The following is a 22,499-nucleotide window of genomic DNA, read 5'->3' as shown; positions in this document are numbered from 1 at the left end:
AATATAATTCACTGTGTGGTATGTTTATATACACATTGTACCATTTTCTTCTTGTTCAACGTGTCATAGTTTTCCCTCTCACTTTGGTCTACCCCGGCTTTGACTTTTTATTAGCAACTCGGCGGATGATTCTATAAAGGCAGAGGGGACTTACTCAATGATACACCTGGTCCATGCTCCCAGTTTTTAGTGAATCCGATTTGCTCATTTACTTTTGTTTCTCTGTACGTATTATTTTGATTATTTCGTGTTGTGTGTTATGTTTACTGTCTTGTCTTTGTCTTTGTCCTTGGATTACATTCTTTTGATTTCCACTAAAATCTTGGTTCCCATGACTACTCTTCTTGTAATTTGTCGTCTAGAAATGTAACGTACAGTGGAACGCATTTGTACGTACAAAGCATGGTAAATTAATCAGATTTTTTTAAGTATGTTGCATTTAGTCAATTTCACAAAATAAAACGTTCTTCTGATTTTTTTACAAAGTTATTTCCTTTAGGTGTCGTGTATAAAATTATGTTACCTTAAATTATATCAATGAATAACGAGTATTCAGATAACAAAAGTTTGTTTGTTCCGGAAGGAGTTATACACATATTTACTACAAATAATTCTGATTCTTGTTTATGATGAGTAATAATTGTACATCACAATGCATGCGAATTTGTGTTAATTAGGTTAATTATTCATCTCATTATAGATACATATTACATAAAACTTGCAACATGTACAGATAATGAACCTGCTTTTTCCCGTTTTCATTTTAATTTGATATTTTGGCAGCGTTCACAATAATAGAATATACCAATATATCAAGTTTTATCAATGTTATATAAAGAACTGACGTTCGTTATGCGAAGTAACTGATAAATAACGTTTAATCATGTAAACATTGTTCAGAAAGAATTTGTAAAGGATGGTTTGTAAAATGAACACTTTAAAAAAAAACAAAAACATATTGTCAAAGTGTTTCATTTATCTGAATAAGTTTATAGAAAAAAAATGTCATTATTTTTGTTTAGTTTTGTTTTTTACTAACGTCACTGAGGACTGAAAATGATGTTCGCATAAATTTTCCCTTAGTATAGTTGTGATTATTCTTAAGGGTATAGCAATATTCCTGTTGTTTTAGGCAATTTTGAATTACCGAATATTGAAGAAACAAGGCGGCGATTATTTTGTTTTGTTTTTCTGCTTAAATTAAACATAAAATTAATGACACATAAAAGTTCAAGAATAACAAAAAAAAACAAGGAAATGTGTAATCATCATTTGATTTTAGAAATAAAAAAAAAACATGTTTAATAATGATCTTTTATTTCTATGGAATGTACAAAATGTACAGAATGTGCCAAAGTCTGACCCATTGATAATATATCCACATAGACATATATTAAACGATAACAAGTCTTCAATTTATGTTATGAAAGTGTTCACAACGGTGCATGTTTTCATTCATGTGAAAATAAAGGGATATCTTTCCGTTCTTTCAGATACGTTTTTCTTTCATACCATTCTCATGTTTCTTCTTAAGTTTCCTATACCGATTAATGCCATGAATATCATGAAATATCCAGGTGAATTGTTATCATCTATTAATGGAATTTAACTTTCAGATCCAAATTAATTTAATAAATTTATTGTTCCAATCACAAAAAGCAATAACAGGAAATATGTCAAAGATTGACCGACCCTACTCAATTCGAAAAAAAAAACACCAGCCAATGCAGGTTTCTTGCCTTCAATAAACTGCCAAAATTCCTACAGTTTGTCTCGACATGCGCCTAGACTCGTTGGATTCGTCGACTGAAGAAAGTAGTAAAGGACCCCATTCTGATCTGCTACTCTTTGTTGTGTTTGACATTTTTACGGAATAATATTGAGGTATTGAAGACAAATCATTGCTGTGATTATTAACAACGATTCGTGTTTTCTATTGGCTATGGGGATAGAGGTACCAAAACTGTATTCACAGCTATTCCTTAACCATTTAGGACCTTAAAAGCTTTAAAAGACTAGCAATTAGATAGAATCGTTGTGCACCCTCTGTTCTGGTTTAATTGGCCATGGTAAGACTCCTGAAAGGATTTAAAGGATCCCTAAATGAATATGAAGGGTAATATCATAATTACTGGACTGATAAAATCTAAGCAGTATAGTTAGAGGGAATGTTTAAAAGGAAAGTCCTTATAACAAATGGCAATATCAAAGTAAAAACCGTGAAGTTGGAAACAGCCGAAATGTTCCGGACTTGGTTAAAGCATTTCAAAATGAAAGGTGGGTTAAGCAAGGTTTTATAGCGAGGTAAATCTGCCGCTTTCATTGCGGTTTATCTTGTCCGGCATATTTAAACACAAATGGTCAGCATAACATTGCCACCAGTCAAAAAAGGTAAAATCAGTAGTAAAAAAAGTCCTGAACTAATAGATAATAATAAACAATAAATAAGTGAAAATAAAAAAGAACTTAATACAGTAGAAAAATAATGTCCAAGCTACGAGCTTCAAAATAAGGTCTTGAACTTTGTGGAGGAGGTAACTCAAAGTCGAGATGAAATAATAATAATCTACAAGTGACAAATACAGAAAATTAATTTGTATGGAAATCCATCACCTATAATCTGTAAAAACCAAAACATTTGTTAATAAGATATGGATATCGGAAATAAATATTTTTAGGTTGAGTATAAAACGTATTTTCATCAATCTAAGACAACAGTGCTGTCTTTTTAGAAGTCAGAAGTGTCGCCATTAGCTCCTGCATACCTTAACAACTGATAAATATATACACCGTATGCATAGCAAGCTGGTATATTACTGCATTAAAAGGGAAATTTACAACTTCAAAATCAAAATCGTATCGTTTGTCATCAATATTATTGTACTGAGATGACTACTTTTGTCAAATTCGAGGTGAAGGCTAAACATGTACTATCTTTAAAAAAGAAAGCTGACACAGTAAAATACATTCTTTTTACTTATAATTTTCATATTTTAATACACTTCATTCATTTTTTTAACGCCACTAAGTTATCAGTATTTGGCCAATCGGGAAACAGCTGAATTGTGTTTCCATGGAAGAGCGTCAAAGGGTAAAAAGCGAAACTATACAGACTGCGTCGATAAAATGACGCAGGGAAGGCAGTGTCAGTAGTCTGTTTAATTTCTTGTTCTGATGGATAAATACACAGAAGCCAAATTATGGATTATTAATGGGGAGAACATCGTCAAAATATCGATATATTCCGCTTTCTAAACATCTTGATGTTTATTTTTCATGAACTTATAATATATTATGAATAGTTAAGGCCAATGAGCTTAATCTAGATTAACTACATATACCTGCATGTTTTTTTTAAGATTTTATTTATTAATTTTATTTAAAATTTCTTACTAAATTCAGTGTTATTTTTTTAAAATATAAAACCTTGATTTATAAAGTCTCTCATAAATTGTGTTATGTGTATTTAGAAACCACTTCCGGCGAGTTAAGGCAGAACATACGATCTATTGTACAAATCTGTAAGCATTAAAATGTTTCTTATTTAACATACATGTCATAAAATTTTATGACGCTTTTTCATTGTCCTTGCGTGAGGTTACGATGAGTACAGGAACATCCGAATGATGCAAAATGTAATCACTGACACTTCCGAGAAATGTTCTACGCAGCTTGCCTTGTCCTCTGCTACCACTTACGATCAAATCTGCTTTTGCTTCTTTTGCGAAATTAATTATTCCAAGACCTGGAGTGCTGGCATGTGTACTTTTAACTACACCATTCAACTAAAATATGATAATAAAATATAACTAATAAGTTTTGCATTCTTAACATAATTGTTCATTTACTTTATTACAATCAGTTTTACATCTATTTCACAGGCCTTCAACTATATATTTTACTTGTTAATCGTATTTTGTTAGATGCATCATGTCTACTGCTTTATATGAATAATTACCCAAAATGCGACAATTCTATTTTAAAGATGAAGCTAACTGTCCCACTTCCATTATTTTGTATATCAAATTGATCAAACTACATGCATCTTATGTCATTTATAAATTCCTTATTTCATTTAAAATCAGCGACACATCAAGTGACTCATGTTCCGGCATTCTCTGATTATTGACGCAATGATGATCGCAGTGGACATTTGTTGTGCCGTTTATTGCATTCATTTGTCAGAAACCGTATATTGGAGATCGGCGAAGAAATTCACAAGAAAAAACGTACTTTTCTTTCTTTCTCCTTTTTTTATTTGTTAAACAGTTAACTTTTCTAAATGAAGTCAGCCTCATATCTTGACCTACACTTAGAAATCGACGGTAAAAGAAAACTATTGACCAAACTTTACTTTTCATTCGGAATTGATTACTTTCCTTCCATCTGTGGTAATATCCCGTCAGCACCTGCGTATGGAGTGTTCATATCACAACTCATACGTTATGCCAGAGTTTACCGAAATTACGCAGACTTTTTGTATCGCGCTAGAACTCTAACAAATAGGTTTCTGGAACAGGGTTATATTACTACAAAATTGAAGTTATCATTACAGAAATTTTCTGGTCGTCATCATGAACGGTATATCCATCTGCGCTACGACAACTGATTTGTCCAACGTGCCATAGTTTTCCTTTCCTCTTTCGACTACCCTGGGCTTGACTTTCTATGAGCAACTCGGCGGGTGTTTCTAGAAAAGCAGAGCACGCTTACCCTACCGCTGCACTTGGTCCTGGTCCATGCTCCCATTTTTCAGTGGAGTTCGAGTTGCTAATTTGCTTGGGTTACTTTGTGTGTATGATTTTGGTTACTTTATGTTCTTTGTTATGTATGTCTGTTTTCCATGTCTGCTCTTTTTCCCTGGATTGTATTCTTTTGATTACCACTATAACCTTGTTTCCCTTGATTACTCTTTCAGTTATTATTTAGAAGACCCTTTCGTTATGATGGGCATTAATGTGTGTGCATTTCGGTCTGTAGATATAATTCTGTTTTCATTTTTTTTCGTTTCCGTAACCGTATCTATACCATTATTGCAACAATAAATAATTAATGGAATTCATGGTTGTTAGTCTTAAGAATGTCAAAGTACTGTGTGTTCAGTTGAATAATTTTATTAAGAAATATCTTATCCCTAACAATCGACACATTGGCAATAGTTAACAATACCTTGATTTCTCGCATAAACTTTGCAAACTCAATCAAAACATTTTTGATTCTATCTATTTCTTTCTCTATAAGATCTTTGAAAACCTCCTGGTCAACAGAAAAATGAGCTACAATGAATGAATAATTAGGGTCAACCAATGTCACTTAACTAAGCAAAGATGTGAGTGTTTGTTTTATTGAATGAGTTAATCGAAATGTCAATTTCTTAACTGAATACTGTAACCTATAAGGAGAAAAAATGTTTTTGGAAATCAATGTTTAATGATAACTTATAAAGTAGAGTCTAGAGATTATATATCTTCATTTTTCATTGACTTGTTTGAAACTTTTGATTCAAAGATAACCCATAGAAAACAGAAAACAACAGAAATTTCCTTTGATGATGACGTAACAAAGTTTGAATCAAAAGAGAAATCAACATAAAATACCTGTGGTGATGACGTCACTTAGTTCAACACAATAAACGACGATAACGGTGTCACTCTGCATATGAACATTTTCTGCATAGACTGAAATTATTATAGATAAAATGATGATAGCAAATGAACAACTCAGGAGAAACTCCAAGACTTTTAAAAGCTAAAAAATCATAAGTAAGACGTAGCGGAGACAGTGACAGCAAACATCATTCAAAATGTTAAAAAAGGAACAGAAAACTTAAGGTAAATTAGCAACCTGCGTTTAAATCGTTTAAGAGTGTTCGTAAAATTGACGGTATTGATACATTGTACATTGATTGAACCTTAATTGTTCTTCATTTGACTGGGTATCATTTGCACTGTTCTTTATTGATTTATTAATTTACTATGATAAACACATACGTCATTTCGCTAGACATCATGTCATCATCAAAATACGGTATTAAGAAAATTATTTATACCACGAGAAGCAGACATAGTCAAAAACAATAAACCAACAGATAGGCAAATTAAACGAAATATAACAGTTGAATATCAATGACGCAGTTAACCAAAGGCTTATCCAGAAATTGGTTTCCAGAAGGGTTCAAGAAAAAGGGGATTCCAGGTTATAATTTGCTAATTTTAGTCCAATTATTGGGGGAAATTAACAAATATTCCAACAAAAAGGGGGATTCCGACTTCCCGAACCTCCTAGATCCGCCACTGCATAACACCATGACAATAGTAACACTACAACGTAACAGTCATTAATGTTATGTTCTTGGCTTATTTTGATCCCAAGGTAAGCATATGTATAGCGGTTTAGATTTCATGTCAATTAGTGGCAAATCCCCAAATAATACCCTAGTCAATGTCATGAATAAACTATACATCAGACAATCGTTTTCTTTCGTTCAAGCTGTCATGAGATAGAAATCCTACATTAGTTCTGTAGAACTTGATGTCATTACAAGAGAGTATGTTGACTTTAATATTAGCTACTCTGTATTCTGACAATCCATCAAAACTTTCCATATTGATTCTATTGTTATTACTATTGAACACAAGATCTTAAGATTGACGATGACAATAAATTTTACCGAGGCCATCCATTTACTAACAGGCCAATAAAGTAATAAATCATAAATAGTTTAGACGTATGGTTCCCCTATATATCATACACTTCAGCAGTCATATAGTACTTGCAGCAAGGCTTCCTGTAATCAATTTGCTTAAAACCATGTGATAAACCAACAATCAATAGCTGCCTAATTGCTACAGCACTAATTACTTACTACAAATAGCTAATATAACTTACATTTCATAGCATACTTGGCGTAATCGCTTCCATCGAAACCAATGATGACTGTTTTACCTTCATCTTTAGATTGACTTGTTGTACACTTCTCAGCCATAGTAAGACGGTGAAGACACAACAGTGAAATGGTGTTTTTTAATGACAAAGTCAATATCCAAAGTAATCCGGTAATCAAGGATATTTCTTCCCTGGCTGAAGTCAATTTATTGATAAATCATTCTAATTGGAAGCGATACTCACGGGCATATTTACCGGAATGTCCGTAATTTATAAACAATTCAATGTAATTTTAGGAATGGATGATTGTAGCATGCTGATGTCCCGTCACAACTCTGGCGTAGAACTTCTCACCAATCAATACAATGGAAGAGTCGAGTGGTTTTCTATATCCTATTTGAACAACCTGATAGTTGAAGAGATTTATGGACAGCCTGAGAATAATTATATCTAGATCATCTTCACTCCATAATATCAATCATGAAATAAGTTCAGTACCGTGTCTTTGAGTGATGATCAAAAGTTCGTTCATGCTGATGCTAGAAATGTTCTAAACTTTTTTCACAATAAATATTGGGTGGATATTTTATTGATAAATTTGAAAAAACAACAACAAAAAATGAACCTAGTTCAAGAAGTTATCAAGTTCATAAAACTAAACCAGAAAAAGACAAACCACGAGTAAGCGCTTAATCAAAGATAACTTTTTGATCATATGGTTTCTCACAGGTGTGTAAATACATTTCAATTGTAATGAAAACATTTGATTTTATAGCGATTAAGATAAATGTGATAAATAAAAAGCCTTGTTGATCAAGTGGTCTAGAGCGTTGAACTTAATGCAGGCAATATCGCCATAAATGTCAAAGCAAAGAAGGGGTTCGAATCCCGGTGAGGTAGCGAGCAAATTTGCATCGCAAATTTGCAGCCTCGCATCGATTTTAGAGTTTAGATATACCTTAGACTAATACTATATGTTTCTTAAATCTGGTTTTAGTTTCAGTTAATGATATTGATTTAGTTTAATTATGTTGTACATACGTATATATAACGTAACCTGATAACTTGACACGTCCTTCAGCATGCAATTCATTCCACGTACAACATTGTTGATTGAACAGATCAAATTGTCCAGATCAAAAATAAATAAAATAAAATGAAACTTCATACTATTTCAAACATGGATTCATTCTTTGAATGTTTCTCATAATATTTATTTTATGTCTATTTTGAGTATAAAGTGTATCGAAATATTATATCAATATTGCCAGTGTGATAAATGCGTCATAACATGTAAACTTGGAGACTAAAACTCCATAGATAAATTGATATAATCATCTAATGCCATGCTTCCAAATATTCTATTCTATGGAAGTTTCATAACCGTATATACATATAAGTTCATATGCACTCTAACTACTAATCAAATATTTTTGCAAAGTTTTGTTTTCGAAAAAAGGACTTTTTATGCTTTGGATAAGTAATCACATTTAAGAATTTTCAACAGGGTACTTCTTTTTCAAGAATTATAATTAGGTTATCTCAAGTGACATGCATTTGATATTGTTTATTATAATTCACCTTGGGTCTCTTATTATTGACATTTGTCTGCAATGCACCAAGAGTCAAAAGTGATTTGGTTTTTATTTTGAAAAAACCTCATATTTTCTTGATCCACATGGTTGTCATAAAGATTCAATATTTACACCATGTATGTACAAATGAATTTTTATACCACTTGGATTTAGGTAGGCCGTTCTGTAAGGATGATTTCATCAATCATCACCATAAAATTTGTTGTTTTTGGTCTTCTACAACTCTTACAAGGAGGTATCACAAAACCTTGATCCTTTCGGACAGAAGTCATAGAATTATTCAAAAATGAAAGTTTCTTTCTATCGGTTACAGTTTTCAAGTTATACGCCAAAACCACAAAAATCTTTGTTGTTGAACTACCAATTGTAATAATTTTAATAATGAGTCATCATACAATTTCAACAAAATGGAGCAGAAGAAAACGGGTCACATCATTTCTCAGCATATCTAGTTTAATAGGTGTATGTAGAAATAGGTAACTTGATCACTGTGGTCTAAACAAAATAATATTATATTATATTATATTTCTACAAAATCGACGGCAAAAGGAGATACCCCAAGAATGCTGGTAATAACACACAAAGCAAATGAGGAGCTTTGTAAAGAAAAGTTAACGACAGACGTTGATGGACGCAAATAAGGTTAAGATGAGCAAATGAAAAGAAAACAGCTATTCTGTCTTTTTTTTTGTTTTTGTTTTGTTTTTTGTTATTTGGAAAAAAAGTGTTTTTACTGTTCCTGTCTAAATTTATTTGACTTTGAATTTCCATTAGCATATATAATTCATATGAATTAGTTACAAAGCCTTTTTAACACTAAACAACTATTTTCTTTTCATTAACTCCTCGTTTTCTTATTACGTGTGAGCTACGTTCATGTCATAAAAAGTCACTGGAGATGAGGAAAAATACTTTATAAATGATTACGTTGCAGTTGAATTAATATTATACTTAAATGATAAAAAGCGAATAAATACATAAATACATACATAAGTACGTAATTACACATATATCCGATTGTATACAATTGTTTAATCCTGGTGATTAACAAAACGCGACAATAACTTTTAAAGATAATTTCATCGGTTGAAATTGCTTTGACCGGTGTATTAGCTTCTATTTGAATGGTATTGAACCATTTCGTACTATACACCATACAATATCTGTACAAATTGTAGTTTCATTATAATTCTTTGAATGTACAGGCTTGAGCGCTCGAACTTTTAAAAAATATAAACCTAAGAATTGTCTTAATTTCCATGAAAACTCCGATCATAGTCTTAGAAACTGTCGGCGTTTTCTTTGTCTAAAGCATTTGTTAATCTTTGTGGTGCTAGGGACAAAAGCCCCGCTTCATATTCCGTTCACAATGAAGTCATGACATTAATTATTAATGAACGGTAATCAACCTTGAACATACATACATTATAACTTTTTCCTAACATTCTAATTATAACGTTTTTATTTTTGTAATATTTTCCATGTGGATGTGTTTGTTTAATTCGCAAATGTAATTTAATTTGCACATACAAGCAAGGTATGCTGGCAATCAATATATCATATGTGAAGAATGAAATTTGAATGTCATCCAGCTGATATCATCTGTCCTTTTAAGTTACAATCTCCCCTGCAGATCTAACAACCACTTCCTGATTTACTACGAATTACTACGCTGGCTTATATCAATATTTACTTTTGAGATTTTTTCATATACTGATTTTTCTTTTTTCGTTCGATTTCCACGGACGCGACATTATCAACTCGGTGGGTGTTTCTAGAAAAGCAGAGGACGCTTATTCTACCGGTACATCAGGTCCATGCTTCCTTTGTTGGTCGAGGTATTCGTTTACTTTTGATTCTTTGTACGTGTTATTTTGGTTATTTAATGTTCTTTGTTATGTGCCTACTTTCCATGTCTTTTCTTTGTCTTTGGAATCTATCTTTTGATTTAGACTCGAATCTTCATTCCCTTGATAATACTTTTTCTTTAATCCTACTTTTTAAAGCAATTCAAATCATAACTTTTCAGACATGAATTTAATACAGGTTATGAATGCTTGTGATGTGGAACTATCATAACGGGAATGTTAGAGTGATGTAAGATGTAACCACTAACACTTCCTAAAATTGTCCTCCTAACTAAACCATGACCTCTACTTCCAGTAACTATCAGGGCTGCGTTTAACCTAGAAGCTAATTCTATAATTCCATGTCCAGGGGAGGATGATTGGGTACTTTTTACAGTACCGTTTAACTGAAAAAAAGTTTTTATAGTAATTTTAAGACCATATAACAAACACCCTAGTAACTTGGAAAACATACCTAATTACATACATATGAAAAATATTGATTGAAAAAAATAGATGAGTGTTTGCATTCTTATAACATATGTATGTATTGAACTACAATTTATTGTTTTAAGTTTTAGTTTTAACCTCAACCATACTCTTAGTACTGTATTACTCATTTGTATGACAAACATAAGTTGACACTTTCGAAATCAAAAAAAAAATATGTCAAAATCTCTCAGTTCAATAATAATTTCTTTGTTTAAAATTAAATTATTTACCAGAAATCCAGTTTTTATTAAGTTCATTCAGTTGTTTCCACCTCCAGTAATAAAATGAAAACCCATTTCTCACATACCTTAATTTCTTGCATATATATAGCAAATTCAATTAACTGTTTCTTAATCTTGTCGATTTCTTTCTGCACTAGTTCTCTAAGAATGTCATGGTCCAACGAAATGTGAACTGAAAGATTACTTTTAGTATTAATTTGCAATTACAATATCATTCATTATTCTGAGTAAGTTACGTTTGGCTCGATTTATTTTTGAATATCGGACAAATGGATAATTATTTTACAGGTAATATAATACGTAATTTCGTTTCAATTATTTTACAGTTAGTTGTTAATAAATGCTAAATATATTAGGTATCACCTGACTTACTTCAACATCTTTTGCAATATAAACGTTCATTTAACGTTTACTTCCCATGATAAAAAGCTATAAAGAATTGATATTCGGAAAATTTCAATGACAGTACGAATTTCAAGCTAAAGAAATCTGCTAGGACAACAAGATAATTTACATAAAATAAAATCATGAGTTATACTTTATATCCAAAAAGGAATAAAATCGTTGCTTTGATCATATACCTGACGACGCTTTTCATCCAGTGAGTTTTTTCTTGCCGTTTAGGTTGAGAAGAGCAAATTGAATTTTAGAGATTTTTTTGCTGTTATGTATTTGTTGTTTTAGTTATGTCTGTATTTCAGAATTAATCACACTGCATATGTCCATATCTATCATCCATATATACAGTTGTAACACATATGGGATAAATATAATATAATTCATCATTTCGATTTTTATCTCCTTATAGTAGCATGCACATAAAGATGAAAAAAAACTATATTGAAAGTCCAAACAAGGTAAAATATGGACAAAACTAATTGGATCATCCAGCTGAAATAGTCGACCAAATCGCATAACACGAACGCAACAATAAATTACTTGTTGTAATAGTAGCTCATTCAAAACTGGCTTACCTCCCTCTTCACTTAATCGGTACATGATTCTCTCTGAAATAGTTCAATATAGAATCAAAGTACAAAAATAACCCTCATGATAATCAAAAGCATTTCCAAAGATAAGACTTCTTATTCTAAAACTCATCCTGAAAATGCAGCCCTTTTTAAATCTCGTCGTATAGTTACATAGTTAACAGTTAATTATAAAACTTATAAAGATATTTCTATATTTTGTTTACTGAGTGTAAATTTAAGATCTTTCACTTTTGTTACTTTGTATGTATGATTTAAGTTACGTAATATTCTTTGTTGTGTATGTCTGTTTTCCATGTCTGGTCTTTGTCCCTGAATTACATTCTTTTGATTACCGCTATAACCTTGGTTCCCTTGATTACTCTTATCAAAATACATCTGTCCCTGTTTTTTTCTTATTGTTTCGCGGAAAAGAGTAATGCTAATTTCAAAATTATTACAAAATATGCAAGGTGAGAATTTCGGATAAAAGAGTATACTTAGTATAACATATGTTCTAATACTAAAATTTCAACTATTTAGTAATTTTACGAAACAATTAGTGCATTTTTTAATTAACTAACTAAAGTATATTAAATATATTCACAAACTTCCTAAATGTATAGTTTTTTTGCAATTCAAACATTACCTGTTTTGATGATGTCGTCGAGTTCTACACAATAAACAACGAACACTTCATCCGTAGGCTCATAGACTTTATCAGCGAAAACTTAAAATGAAATATTGATGCGATTCAATTAAGTCAAATAATTATTAAAAGACAGTACAACTAGCTCCATTTACATGCGCAAATTCTGCAAATGTGTGCAAATTTGCACACGTGTGTAAAAGCAAAATTGCTAAGCGGTTACATGCGTTTTCATAGCGTCAGTACTTTTTAAGGATTAAATCACAGTCATAATCACAGTGCGAATCACCCTAGATTATGACGTAGGCATTTGACAGTTCGATGTTAGAAACATTCACTGAAAAAAAAAACAAAAAAAACATTGGCTTTAGTCGGAATTACCTCTGATCCTCCAACTCTCCTCTTTTTTATTTAGATAGATAAGAGGACAGTTGCAGAGTCATTGGATATTCAGACTAACTGATAGATAGATAGAAATGCCTACAGAAACGACTAGACGTGCATGTCTAGTTAGAAAGTATGCTGATTGCCGCTTGTGTGATATCACACAACATCATATATACGTATCTTCATTCTAAAAAAAACCCAAAAAACAAAAACAAAAACAAAAAAAAAACAAAAACAAAAACAAATACAAAAACAGAATAGCTACAGAGAAGCATAAATGGTGCAGTAATGGCAAACCAATACGGGATGACATTGCGTCAGATTTTGAAGATAGATTTGTGTAACTTGCTTCAAAAATTTTGCTATTGCAAGTAAGGAAACCTAGATTGGCTAGTGCCTAATATGTTAAATTTTATTTGGGAAAAATTGTTTAAGCGAGGTACACCCCCAAATCTGGGACCACCCTTTTCGGGTTATATGTTAGTCGGGCTGCATATTTGATAGTGGGAGCAAGGCCCTATGGTCCAATTTCACACATCGATAAATTCTGGGAAAACAGGTTTTAATTCCATAGTTAACCCTTTAAACCGCTCCGAAAACTTTTGGCAGTAGGTAAGTGATAACCTTGCAGTATTAGCGCGGTTTTCGAAATGTTGAAGCTTAATAATAATATGGATCTGCATCGCTGAGAGTTGTAATAGTTGAAAATAGTTGATTTTTGTAATATATTTGTGGCAATACAAAATGTACAGACTTTCAAGAAATCCTTTTGTACGAATATTTACCAAGCATATGCAAAAATCTTCATTGTTCATTGTTTACTATCCGCCACAGATATATAGTAAACACATATTTGATAAAAAAAAATAATCAAGGGAACCAAGGTTCTAACAAAATTATCGAAAATCAAAAGAACGTTATCCAAGGACAAAGACCGGACATGGAAAACAGACACACACAACAAAGAACTTAAAATAACTAAATAATACATTCAAAGCAAAAAACGTAAATGAGCCACTCGCACTCGACTAAAAACGTAGAGCATAGACCAGGTGCACCAGTAGTGGGTTAAAGGTTCTCTGTTTTTCTAGAAACACCGACCAAGTTGCTCATAAAAAAATAAGTCCATGGTAGCCGAAAGAGGAAAGAAAAACTATGACACGTTGAAAAAATTCGTTTCTCATGTTGTAGATATGAAGTGATATGAAGCTTAATATACACAAAAGTATTCAATCCAGGGCCTAATGTAGAGTAAGAAATACTCAAAAACTTCTCCTTGTTTGTGCTCACTACTACCATTTCTCTCAGAAGTGGAAACGTTTTTGGAAGAGATTGCATAGACAAAAATGTCAACGTTGTTAATTTTCAAAATTTACTAAAACATCTCATTGTCATCGGTGTCTAGGTTAGGCCTGTACTCATACTACAAAAAGACTCGTCAGGTGGTTATACTATCATCGAACAGACGCAGCTGACATCGCTATACATAAATAATTATATATAAACTTGAAGTACCGTTATTTCAATTTTAAGGACATACCATTTTAAAAAAAAGGAGGAAAGCAAATTTAATCATTATTACTTAATTTTTCTTCTTAAAATACCATAAATTTTCGTCTAAAGAAGAAGTGACATACGTCCAGGATAGAAACTAAACAATGGTAACCGCAACCAAAGAAATGTTTATTTACAGCATTAGAGTGTATTCTGGTGTTGTAAACATGATACCAGAAATAACTTACTACCACTAGTATAGTAAATATATAACAGTAAAGAGATGTTGATATGTAAGATGTTCACACAGATTTTATTTTACTTATCATCCCAATGTATGCATTTGATGAATGTAAACACAGCTGCAAACATAGTATTTCAAAAATGTATGAATATCAAAAGGGGGATAACTAGGAAATTGTAGATTACTAACTTACATTTCATAGCTTCCTTGGCACATGCGCTTCCATCAAAGGCTATCACTACAGTTTTCTTTTTGATTGATTCAGCCATACTAGTGTTGTTACTTGAAAGCAGGTTCCAATTAACAATATCCTTATAATCACATTAATATGCCTACCAGTCTACTAAAGAAAGTATAGCATAATGCACTTTATCAATTATCAATGAATCGCATCATATTTTATATTGGCATATTTTGTGCTAGCTATCATATCAACGTTTTATCGATTCCAATATTCCACTTTTTTCATATGCATATCAAGAGACTATTATAATTATCATCAATGAACGCAGTATTATCCTATTCAAAGAAAGAATTAACAGGCTTTTCTCTCATCTTTCACCATCTTGGCAACAATAATGTTACGTGTTTACCAAATCTCATCTGAACAATGCTCTTTATTATTGCACGACAAAGTTATAGAATCTTGTTTAGCTGATAGAAAAAAAATCGGCATTTCGATTCAAAGATAAACGCCGATTTCTTTTATCTACCGATAAAAACAAAAACAAAGATATCTGCACGTTTTCTGATTATGTTCCCAAAACGAAGTAGGGAAACATATTGTTTTTTGCAGTTCCTTAATACTATTTTTTTAAGTTATTATAAATCTTTTTCCTCGAAAATATATCCCAGATGTTGTTGAACTGAACGAAACCAAACTTAGCATAAAACAAAAGAGCGGGAACTGGTTTATGTATATATGAGGTTTACGAAGCCATTCACAAATTGTATGTTCTGTTAATAATTTCACGCGTTTAACCGACTTTCTAGATATAGACAAATCCATTATTCCACAAAGTACTCGTAAGACTTACGTACATTTTAAATCCTTAACAAACCAATAAGGCCTTACGTTTACATAGGCCTTGCATAAGGTTTGTGAAACGATTACCAGTGGCTTAATTAACATATAGATAAGTGAACAATGTTATATTGCCTATAGATTAAGGTCATCAAGTTGTAGGTTGAATATTTTCTTGACCCCCATGAATGAATTTTATGTAGATTCTTTATGACTTGGTCATTTTGTTTTCTTCATGGCTGACTATATATTCGCGATATCACACCATGGACAATGGATGTGATACGAACTAGTGATAATAAACATCGTTGTAATTGGTTGTTGTGTGATTGTGTATCATTTTCTACAAAGCCTGATTGGTCGAAAGCGACGTTATAACGTTTCTTACGTTGTTCTTCCGATACCAATGGTGTCATAGAGAGATGATCCCTAGAATTTCGCCACGACAGATGACAAAGGTCAAGCGGGCAAAATTATCCCGAGGTTTATACCAAATATATGTTTCTTGCAGAACTTTCTTTGAATAGAACAAATATTGATAATAAAGAATGTTTTCATATCAATTATGGTAAACTTAATTAAAAAAAAATACAATAAAGGGATTATTTTTCATTCACTATTGTTAACTATACGTTTTTATTTGGTGACGTCACCTTGTCACCATCATAGAGTGTTTATCACAATAGGTTCAATCTGCTCGTATTTGTAACAATGTTTTGGGTTTTAACGACAGAAATCTTTATATAACCTAGATTTAACTACATCAATGTTTTCGTTATCACAAGCTCGTAAAAACATTCAGCCGATACAAGGTACTCATCTCAAATACGGATGTACATGTAAACGATTAATACCTGCAGGTATCTCCCACCCTTTATTTCATAATAATATTCTTCACAAAGCTCAATACTCACCTAACAAGTGTACTAAACCGTTGAATAGGCTAATTCGTTAGGGATACAGTTATGATATTGTTGTCAAATTGTTAAAGACAGCATTTTTTGGTATTAATGTTGAATCGCTCATAGGGACTTTACATACATATAATTATGGAATGACACGGGTTGTGTCCTTATTGTATGACTTATGATGTATCGTGGGTCTCCACGCCGCACGGGAGGAGTTGAGATTGATATAACAGTCGGTGATGACATAATTTTTTGTAGGTTTATTTTCAATCCTTTATTACCGTTTTAACAAGGGTTTCAGACATTTTTGAACCGATTTTCAGGTGTGTTTAATTGTGAAACATTTTTTCCAACAGTGGCTAGATTTAAAAATGGGTAGGGTTGTGATCACGCCATGGTACTTAATTCCGCTACATTTTTCGCGCCTGTACCAAGTCAGGAATTTCTGGTCTCTATATGTCTTGTTTCGTTTTCACTTTTAGTTTTCTTTTATATTGTTGGAGTGTATATATAGCCAACTATATCACTGTACCTGTGTACAATGTTGTTTTTCGGGCCAGTTGTGGCGTTAGGTTTTCCTCGGCATTCTTTGAGGAAACATGGGTGTTCTTAAGCTGCCATTTTTCATCCCGGTAGGGTTATTGTCTCTGACATATTCATCATTTCCATTCTCGTTATACGAAATTGTAATAGCCGAATATCGCAAAATATCAACTCAAGTTATTAAATTTCAATATCATTACAAATGACAAACGACTACAATTTTTAATTGATTGTTTCCTCTTTCACTGTACATGACCTTTAATTGATAACACGGTGAGTGTCTTCCAAGAACCTTACCCTTCTAGAAAATCCTCGGTCACCACGATAATTAATTGCGTTTGTGTGTATCTTAGTTTCTAGGTTCTTTGTACCTTGAAATTTGTTTCTGTCTTTTCTTGGTGTCACCAGGATTTTTTGTTCCGGTATCTTTATATCCTCATCATTTTGCAGTATATTTTTCCTTTAAAATAATACACCTAATTTGAATATTTTTGTTCACATTTTTTTAACTTCAAGTCGCGGCAAAATTTTGATAAAAATAGAATTGAATCAAAACATAAAGATGACTTAAATTGATGGTTCAGTGTCAGTCTCTGTAAGAATCAGGCAGTGGGTGAAACATGGTACGAAAAACCCATCATTTTTATAGTTTAATTTGACTATTTGCACCATCAGAATCTAAGAAAACAGACAATATTTTCCATATCATGCTGGACTATTGAGTTACAATGTCATTGAAATTCACTGAAATTTCAAGGGCAGATTGGAAAATGTCTACACAAAGCCAGTAATGCAAAGATCAAATAATGGTCTTTTCAAACAGACAAAGTATCCTTGAGTGATATTACATTATCAAATCAGTGGGGTTTGACATGCATGTTTGTGATTTTCCCAATTTGCCTGATTCTTACATACACTTATAACTAATGGTCAAAAATGTTTAAGCTTAGGCAAGAAAATCATAAGTGTTTAGTCACATACATACACATTAAATCAATTATGAAAGAATGACAAGTGGTGGCATTGGTGAAAACTTACTTGTGACAGGGCAGAAAATACAAGAAAAGATAAAATCGTGAACTCGCTGTCACAACAACAAGAATACAAGAATATTGATCAGAATCCTTCGAAGGGCATATACATTGCGGCTTGGTTGCTGTGTTGCACATGCCTACTCCAAGACCTACTTTGGTCTGAGAGCGTTTCCCAAATTTAACCGTCTTGAAGGTACGCCAATCAAAGAGTGCAGACATCCTAACAATCATGAAAAATGTGATTCATGGTTGGAAAGCCTACATATTTTTTTAATATTTTGTTTAAAACGTTAATAGTAAATAGAAGTTAACATGTGGTTTTTCATACAACCTTTGTTCAAAAGAGATGTTAATTATAAAGAATGTACTATATAATTCAAAATTAAGGGAGATAATTTTGTGAACATGTTATTAGTTACAAATTGAAGACCTCCTGATTTGTTTGTCTTAAGCTATTAATTGCAGAGACAATTTTTTTTCTGTTTATATATAATATAGCAGTAAAACTTAATATTAAATTAAGAATTGCTTTTCATTATTTGTCAATACAATAGTAATGAACTGTCTTACTTGTAGTAATAATAAAGTAGTATTCTGTCTAAAAATCATGCAAAATGTGGTTCATGTTTGGAAAGCCTACATATTTATTTTTTTTTTTATATTTTGTTCAAAACGTTATAGTACATAGGAATTAACATGTGTTTTTTCATATAACCCGTGTTTAAAGGCGATGTAAATTATAAAGAATGTTCTTTAGAATTAAAAAATTAAGGGAGATAACTCTGTAAATGATGCTAATATACAATATAAACTATTGAATATCTAATGTGAATTATCTCCGAAGAACAAACAGATTGGAATGAATAGTTATGTACTTCATTATAAAGAACTATAAAGCAACTTAATAGCAAAAATAAAAAATAAATGGGTAGCAGTTTTAGGGGTGTATCACATATCACAAAATTTGCATGATTCTTACAAAGACTGATACTTAGAAACAACAACAAATATTGAAATTTTTAAAAATTAATATCTGTCTACATGAATGGTACGGTAATATGGACGGAGCATCAGCGACATCCTATATATGTTGAATGTAAGACCAGAACTATGAATGCTAAAAAATATTCTGACGGAAGTGACGAAATTTGGCGACACGGAAGTAAACCAATGCACGAGTGCGGTGCTGTTTTGTCTTTTGACATTTTTTTAACATAAAAATGTAAAGTACATGCAGTCGATGACACTAAAGCGTTCAAGGTATATGGCCTCTAAACATTAACTTGTAAAATGATTAGTTCTAAATTGATTCTAAACATTCGTAACGAAATGATGATATAATGAACTTACTTTCAATTTTTCTATTGTAAAATCATTAAAATGATACACCATCTTACAACTGTGATACTTTTGCTACGGACAGCTATACTCTATCTGACAGAATATCAAGAAGGAAACACAAATATTGACCTCTGAAGGATTAGTATAGTAAACATTGCTTATCTCAGTCTATAATAACACTAACGTCGTTATGGCATTCATCTCTTAATCATATACATATTATGTTACTAATGTATTTAATGTATTTTTTGTTTGTATTAGTCAATTTTTATATTTCTATTGTGTTTGTTTATTATATTATTATTTTTCCAGATTATTTTTTTTTTGTTTCACAATCTATTGATTTTAATTTTAAAAAATATTATTTCATTTAGTAGGAGTGGTCTACAATGAATTCATAATAAGTATAAGAAATACTTAATACTATCTATCTCCTCCGAATACCTAATAACCGACTTCTGTTTTACTACATATCACTCAGCCTGATTTTTTGGCTTTGCTTCCAAGGATGCAAAAATTTTATATGGCATGAGCAATAATCGTAAAAATCTCTTGCCCTGTACTTATCATCAAGTAGTATAATTGAATACAGAATATGGCATAGATGGAAAAGTTTAGAGGTATCAAATGTACCTCTGTGCAGGATATAGGTAACTACCCTGATTCATTCATAGAACTTCCTATACTTATTAGCCTTTATTATATATTCAGAATTAAATGTCTGAGTTCTTCTAAAATAATTTGTAATATGTGATCAAAAATTTGTGACGCTATAAACTTTATCAAAGTCCTGTATCTCATGGCTCATCCTTATCAAAACGCTTAATCGCATGGTTGAACGTTTATCGAATCCCTACTCGGAATTTTCTATCATTTACCTTCCAAATCTCATTTTAAATATACAGTTAAGTGTATATTACATGGCAAAATCTGCATCACCCTCGATTAGCATCAACCCTCGGGTCAGATGCCCTAGTACTGATATTGGTATCTCGGTATGGTACATCGTGTGGTACAGATTTCTCTGTCTGCATATTCAACTACGGTTGAGTTACATTCGCATCGCTGCTTTACAGAATATATATTACTTTTGTTGCATGCAAACGTCGTAAGTATCAAATATTTGTTTTAGTCGAAGCAATGTTCATTTAAAGAAATTGAATAACTGTTAACATCTGCAAATTATTTGAAAATACGCATTTTTATATCACTTACCACGCAAATTAAATGAACAGATAGAATAAAGATACCCACGTTCACTTGTTGCTCGCAGGCTTTCTGTCACCAACTCACCACAAAGCCATGAAAAACATAACTACAGACAAATCCTTATTGTATTACGCCGAAGGAATATTAGCTTCATATTCTTTGTACCAGCAAATACTGTATTTTCCGACCAAACGTTACTATTCAAGTAAAATATGGTTAATCAATTTAGGAAGTTCGAGGACATTTGAATTAGATGTAAAAATAGCCCATTGTGTTAGTAATTGATTATGATATAAAAGTATCGCGAGAACTCATCAATTGGTTAAATTGAGATAATTTTAAAGGTTACAAAAATTACCTTGTTAAATGTATAGAACTGTCTGAATGTATATTCGTAAAATAACTTTTTGTTTCCTTTATTAAAAGTGTTATGTATGAAGTAAATTAGTTATCCAGTTTTTTTATTGTAAGTAATTGGTAACTAAAGTAATGTTTTCTGCTGTTTTCTCTATTTACAAAGATGTACACATGGAGGAAAACAAAAACTATTGTATTGTTTAAATCATTTGTATTTTTTTGGTAAAAATGAAGTAATTGAGTGAAATAAAATACCAACTGGTATCGCTGACTTCACAAAGTTACTTCAACGAAAAATCCATAAAGCCTGTATTTCAAAATATGTGCACCTGTGGGACCTACATTTTGAATAAATTCAAAATAAAAATACGTTCGAATGAAAACTGAATTTATTCTTTCTTCCAAGAAAACGTACAAATTAGGAACAAATGCAATGCGTCTACATTAGAAATGGGCTTGTTCCCAGTTTTTAGTGTAGTCCGAATTGCTCATTTACTTTTGTTACTTTGCAAGTATTATTTTAGTTACTTTATGTTCTTTGTTATGTTTGGACTGTTTTCCATGTCTGGTCTTTTTCCCTGGATTACATTATTTTGATTTCCGCTAAAATATTGGTTCCCTTGGTTATTTTTGTTTAAGTTACCATTTCAAATGAAGATGTAATGTCTCCGTCACTGCCTTTTTCTTTACATTAGACATGTATTGATCATTCATATTTGTGTTATAATGTCATATAATGCAGTTTCCTTGTGAAATTTAAGCTCTATCATGCTTTTTTACATGGATCCATCAAATGTAAATAAAATAAACATGCATGAGGCTGTTGCACGCTGATAATATTAAGGTCCCTTAGTACTCGATGTCACTGTTGCCTAAACAAATGAAAATGTTTGATCTTTTATTCCCCCAAAGTGATTATATTATATAATTTTAATTTCTAGCATTTTCTCTGTCAAAAAATATTTTCTAGTTTAATGTAGTCATTCTGTCTCATATGTGGTTACTTTAACACTGTTATTTTCTTTCATTTGTTTTCATTTCGTGCCTTGATGTTTTATTAATTGATTCGACAACATCAGTTTGTGTTTGCAACCACGGGTCTTACGGTCTACCAGTAGTTGTAGTATCAATTATCCTGTGTTACTCTGAGTGAATCATGAGTCTTATAGTCTGCCAGTAGCTATTGAATCACTTAAAAACTTTATTTTTAAGTCATTTTATTTGGAAACCCGGTGTCTTTGTTGTGTTTCCAGTTTTATTTTGTCCACTATTATCAGAAT

At 31.7% G+C, this 22,499-nt stretch overlaps 2 protein-coding genes across 17 annotated transcripts; both read right to left on the bottom strand.

Annotated features, from left to right (window-relative positions):
- Positions 1-1,300: 1,300 nt before the first annotated feature.
- Positions 1,301-9,233, bottom strand: LOC148627663 (uncharacterized). The gene is made up of 4 exons (XM_088576845.1): positions 6,889-9,233; positions 5,598-5,678; positions 5,170-5,276; positions 1,301-3,785 (listed from the first exon to the last, which is right to left on the bottom strand). The coding sequence occupies exons 1-4, from the start codon at positions 6,983-6,985 to the stop codon at positions 3,567-3,569; spliced, it is 504 nt and encodes a 167-aa protein (XP_088432971.1). The 5' UTR covers positions 6,986-9,233; the 3' UTR covers positions 1,301-3,566.
- A 1,269-nt stretch (positions 9,234-10,502) lies between these two features.
- Positions 10,503-21,093, bottom strand: LOC148627662 (uncharacterized). 16 transcript variants are annotated; one of them, XM_088576824.1, is made up of 8 exons: positions 20,947-21,090; positions 19,663-19,746; positions 17,650-17,738; positions 14,997-15,146; positions 12,679-12,759; positions 12,036-12,068; positions 11,127-11,233; positions 10,503-10,734 (listed from the first exon to the last, which is right to left on the bottom strand). In XM_088576824.1, exons 4-8 carry the CDS (start codon positions 15,070-15,072, stop codon positions 10,528-10,530), a joined length of 504 nt encoding a protein of 167 aa, XP_088432950.1. In that variant the 5' UTR covers positions 15,073-15,146; positions 17,650-17,738; positions 19,663-19,746; positions 20,947-21,090; the 3' UTR covers positions 10,503-10,527. The 16 variants fall into 16 exon arrangements, with proteins under 16 accessions (XP_088432950.1, XP_088432953.1, XP_088432935.1 ...); XM_088576827.1 differs by lacking the exon at positions 19,663-19,746 and having other exon boundaries at positions 17,576-17,738; positions 20,947-21,093; XM_088576809.1 differs by lacking the exon at positions 19,663-19,746 and having other exon boundaries at positions 20,947-21,093.
- Positions 21,094-22,499: the final 1,406 nt, after the last annotated feature.

Source organism: Perna viridis, chromosome 1, assembly GCF_037379345.1.
Source record: "Perna viridis isolate PV_CMFRI_1.1 ecotype Kerala chromosome 1, ASM3737934v1, whole genome shotgun sequence".
NCBI lineage: Eukaryota > Metazoa > Mollusca > Bivalvia > Mytilida > Mytilidae > Perna > Perna viridis.
Note: the sequence above shows the minus strand (reverse complement) of the source record. Positions and strands in the feature narration are given on the sequence as shown.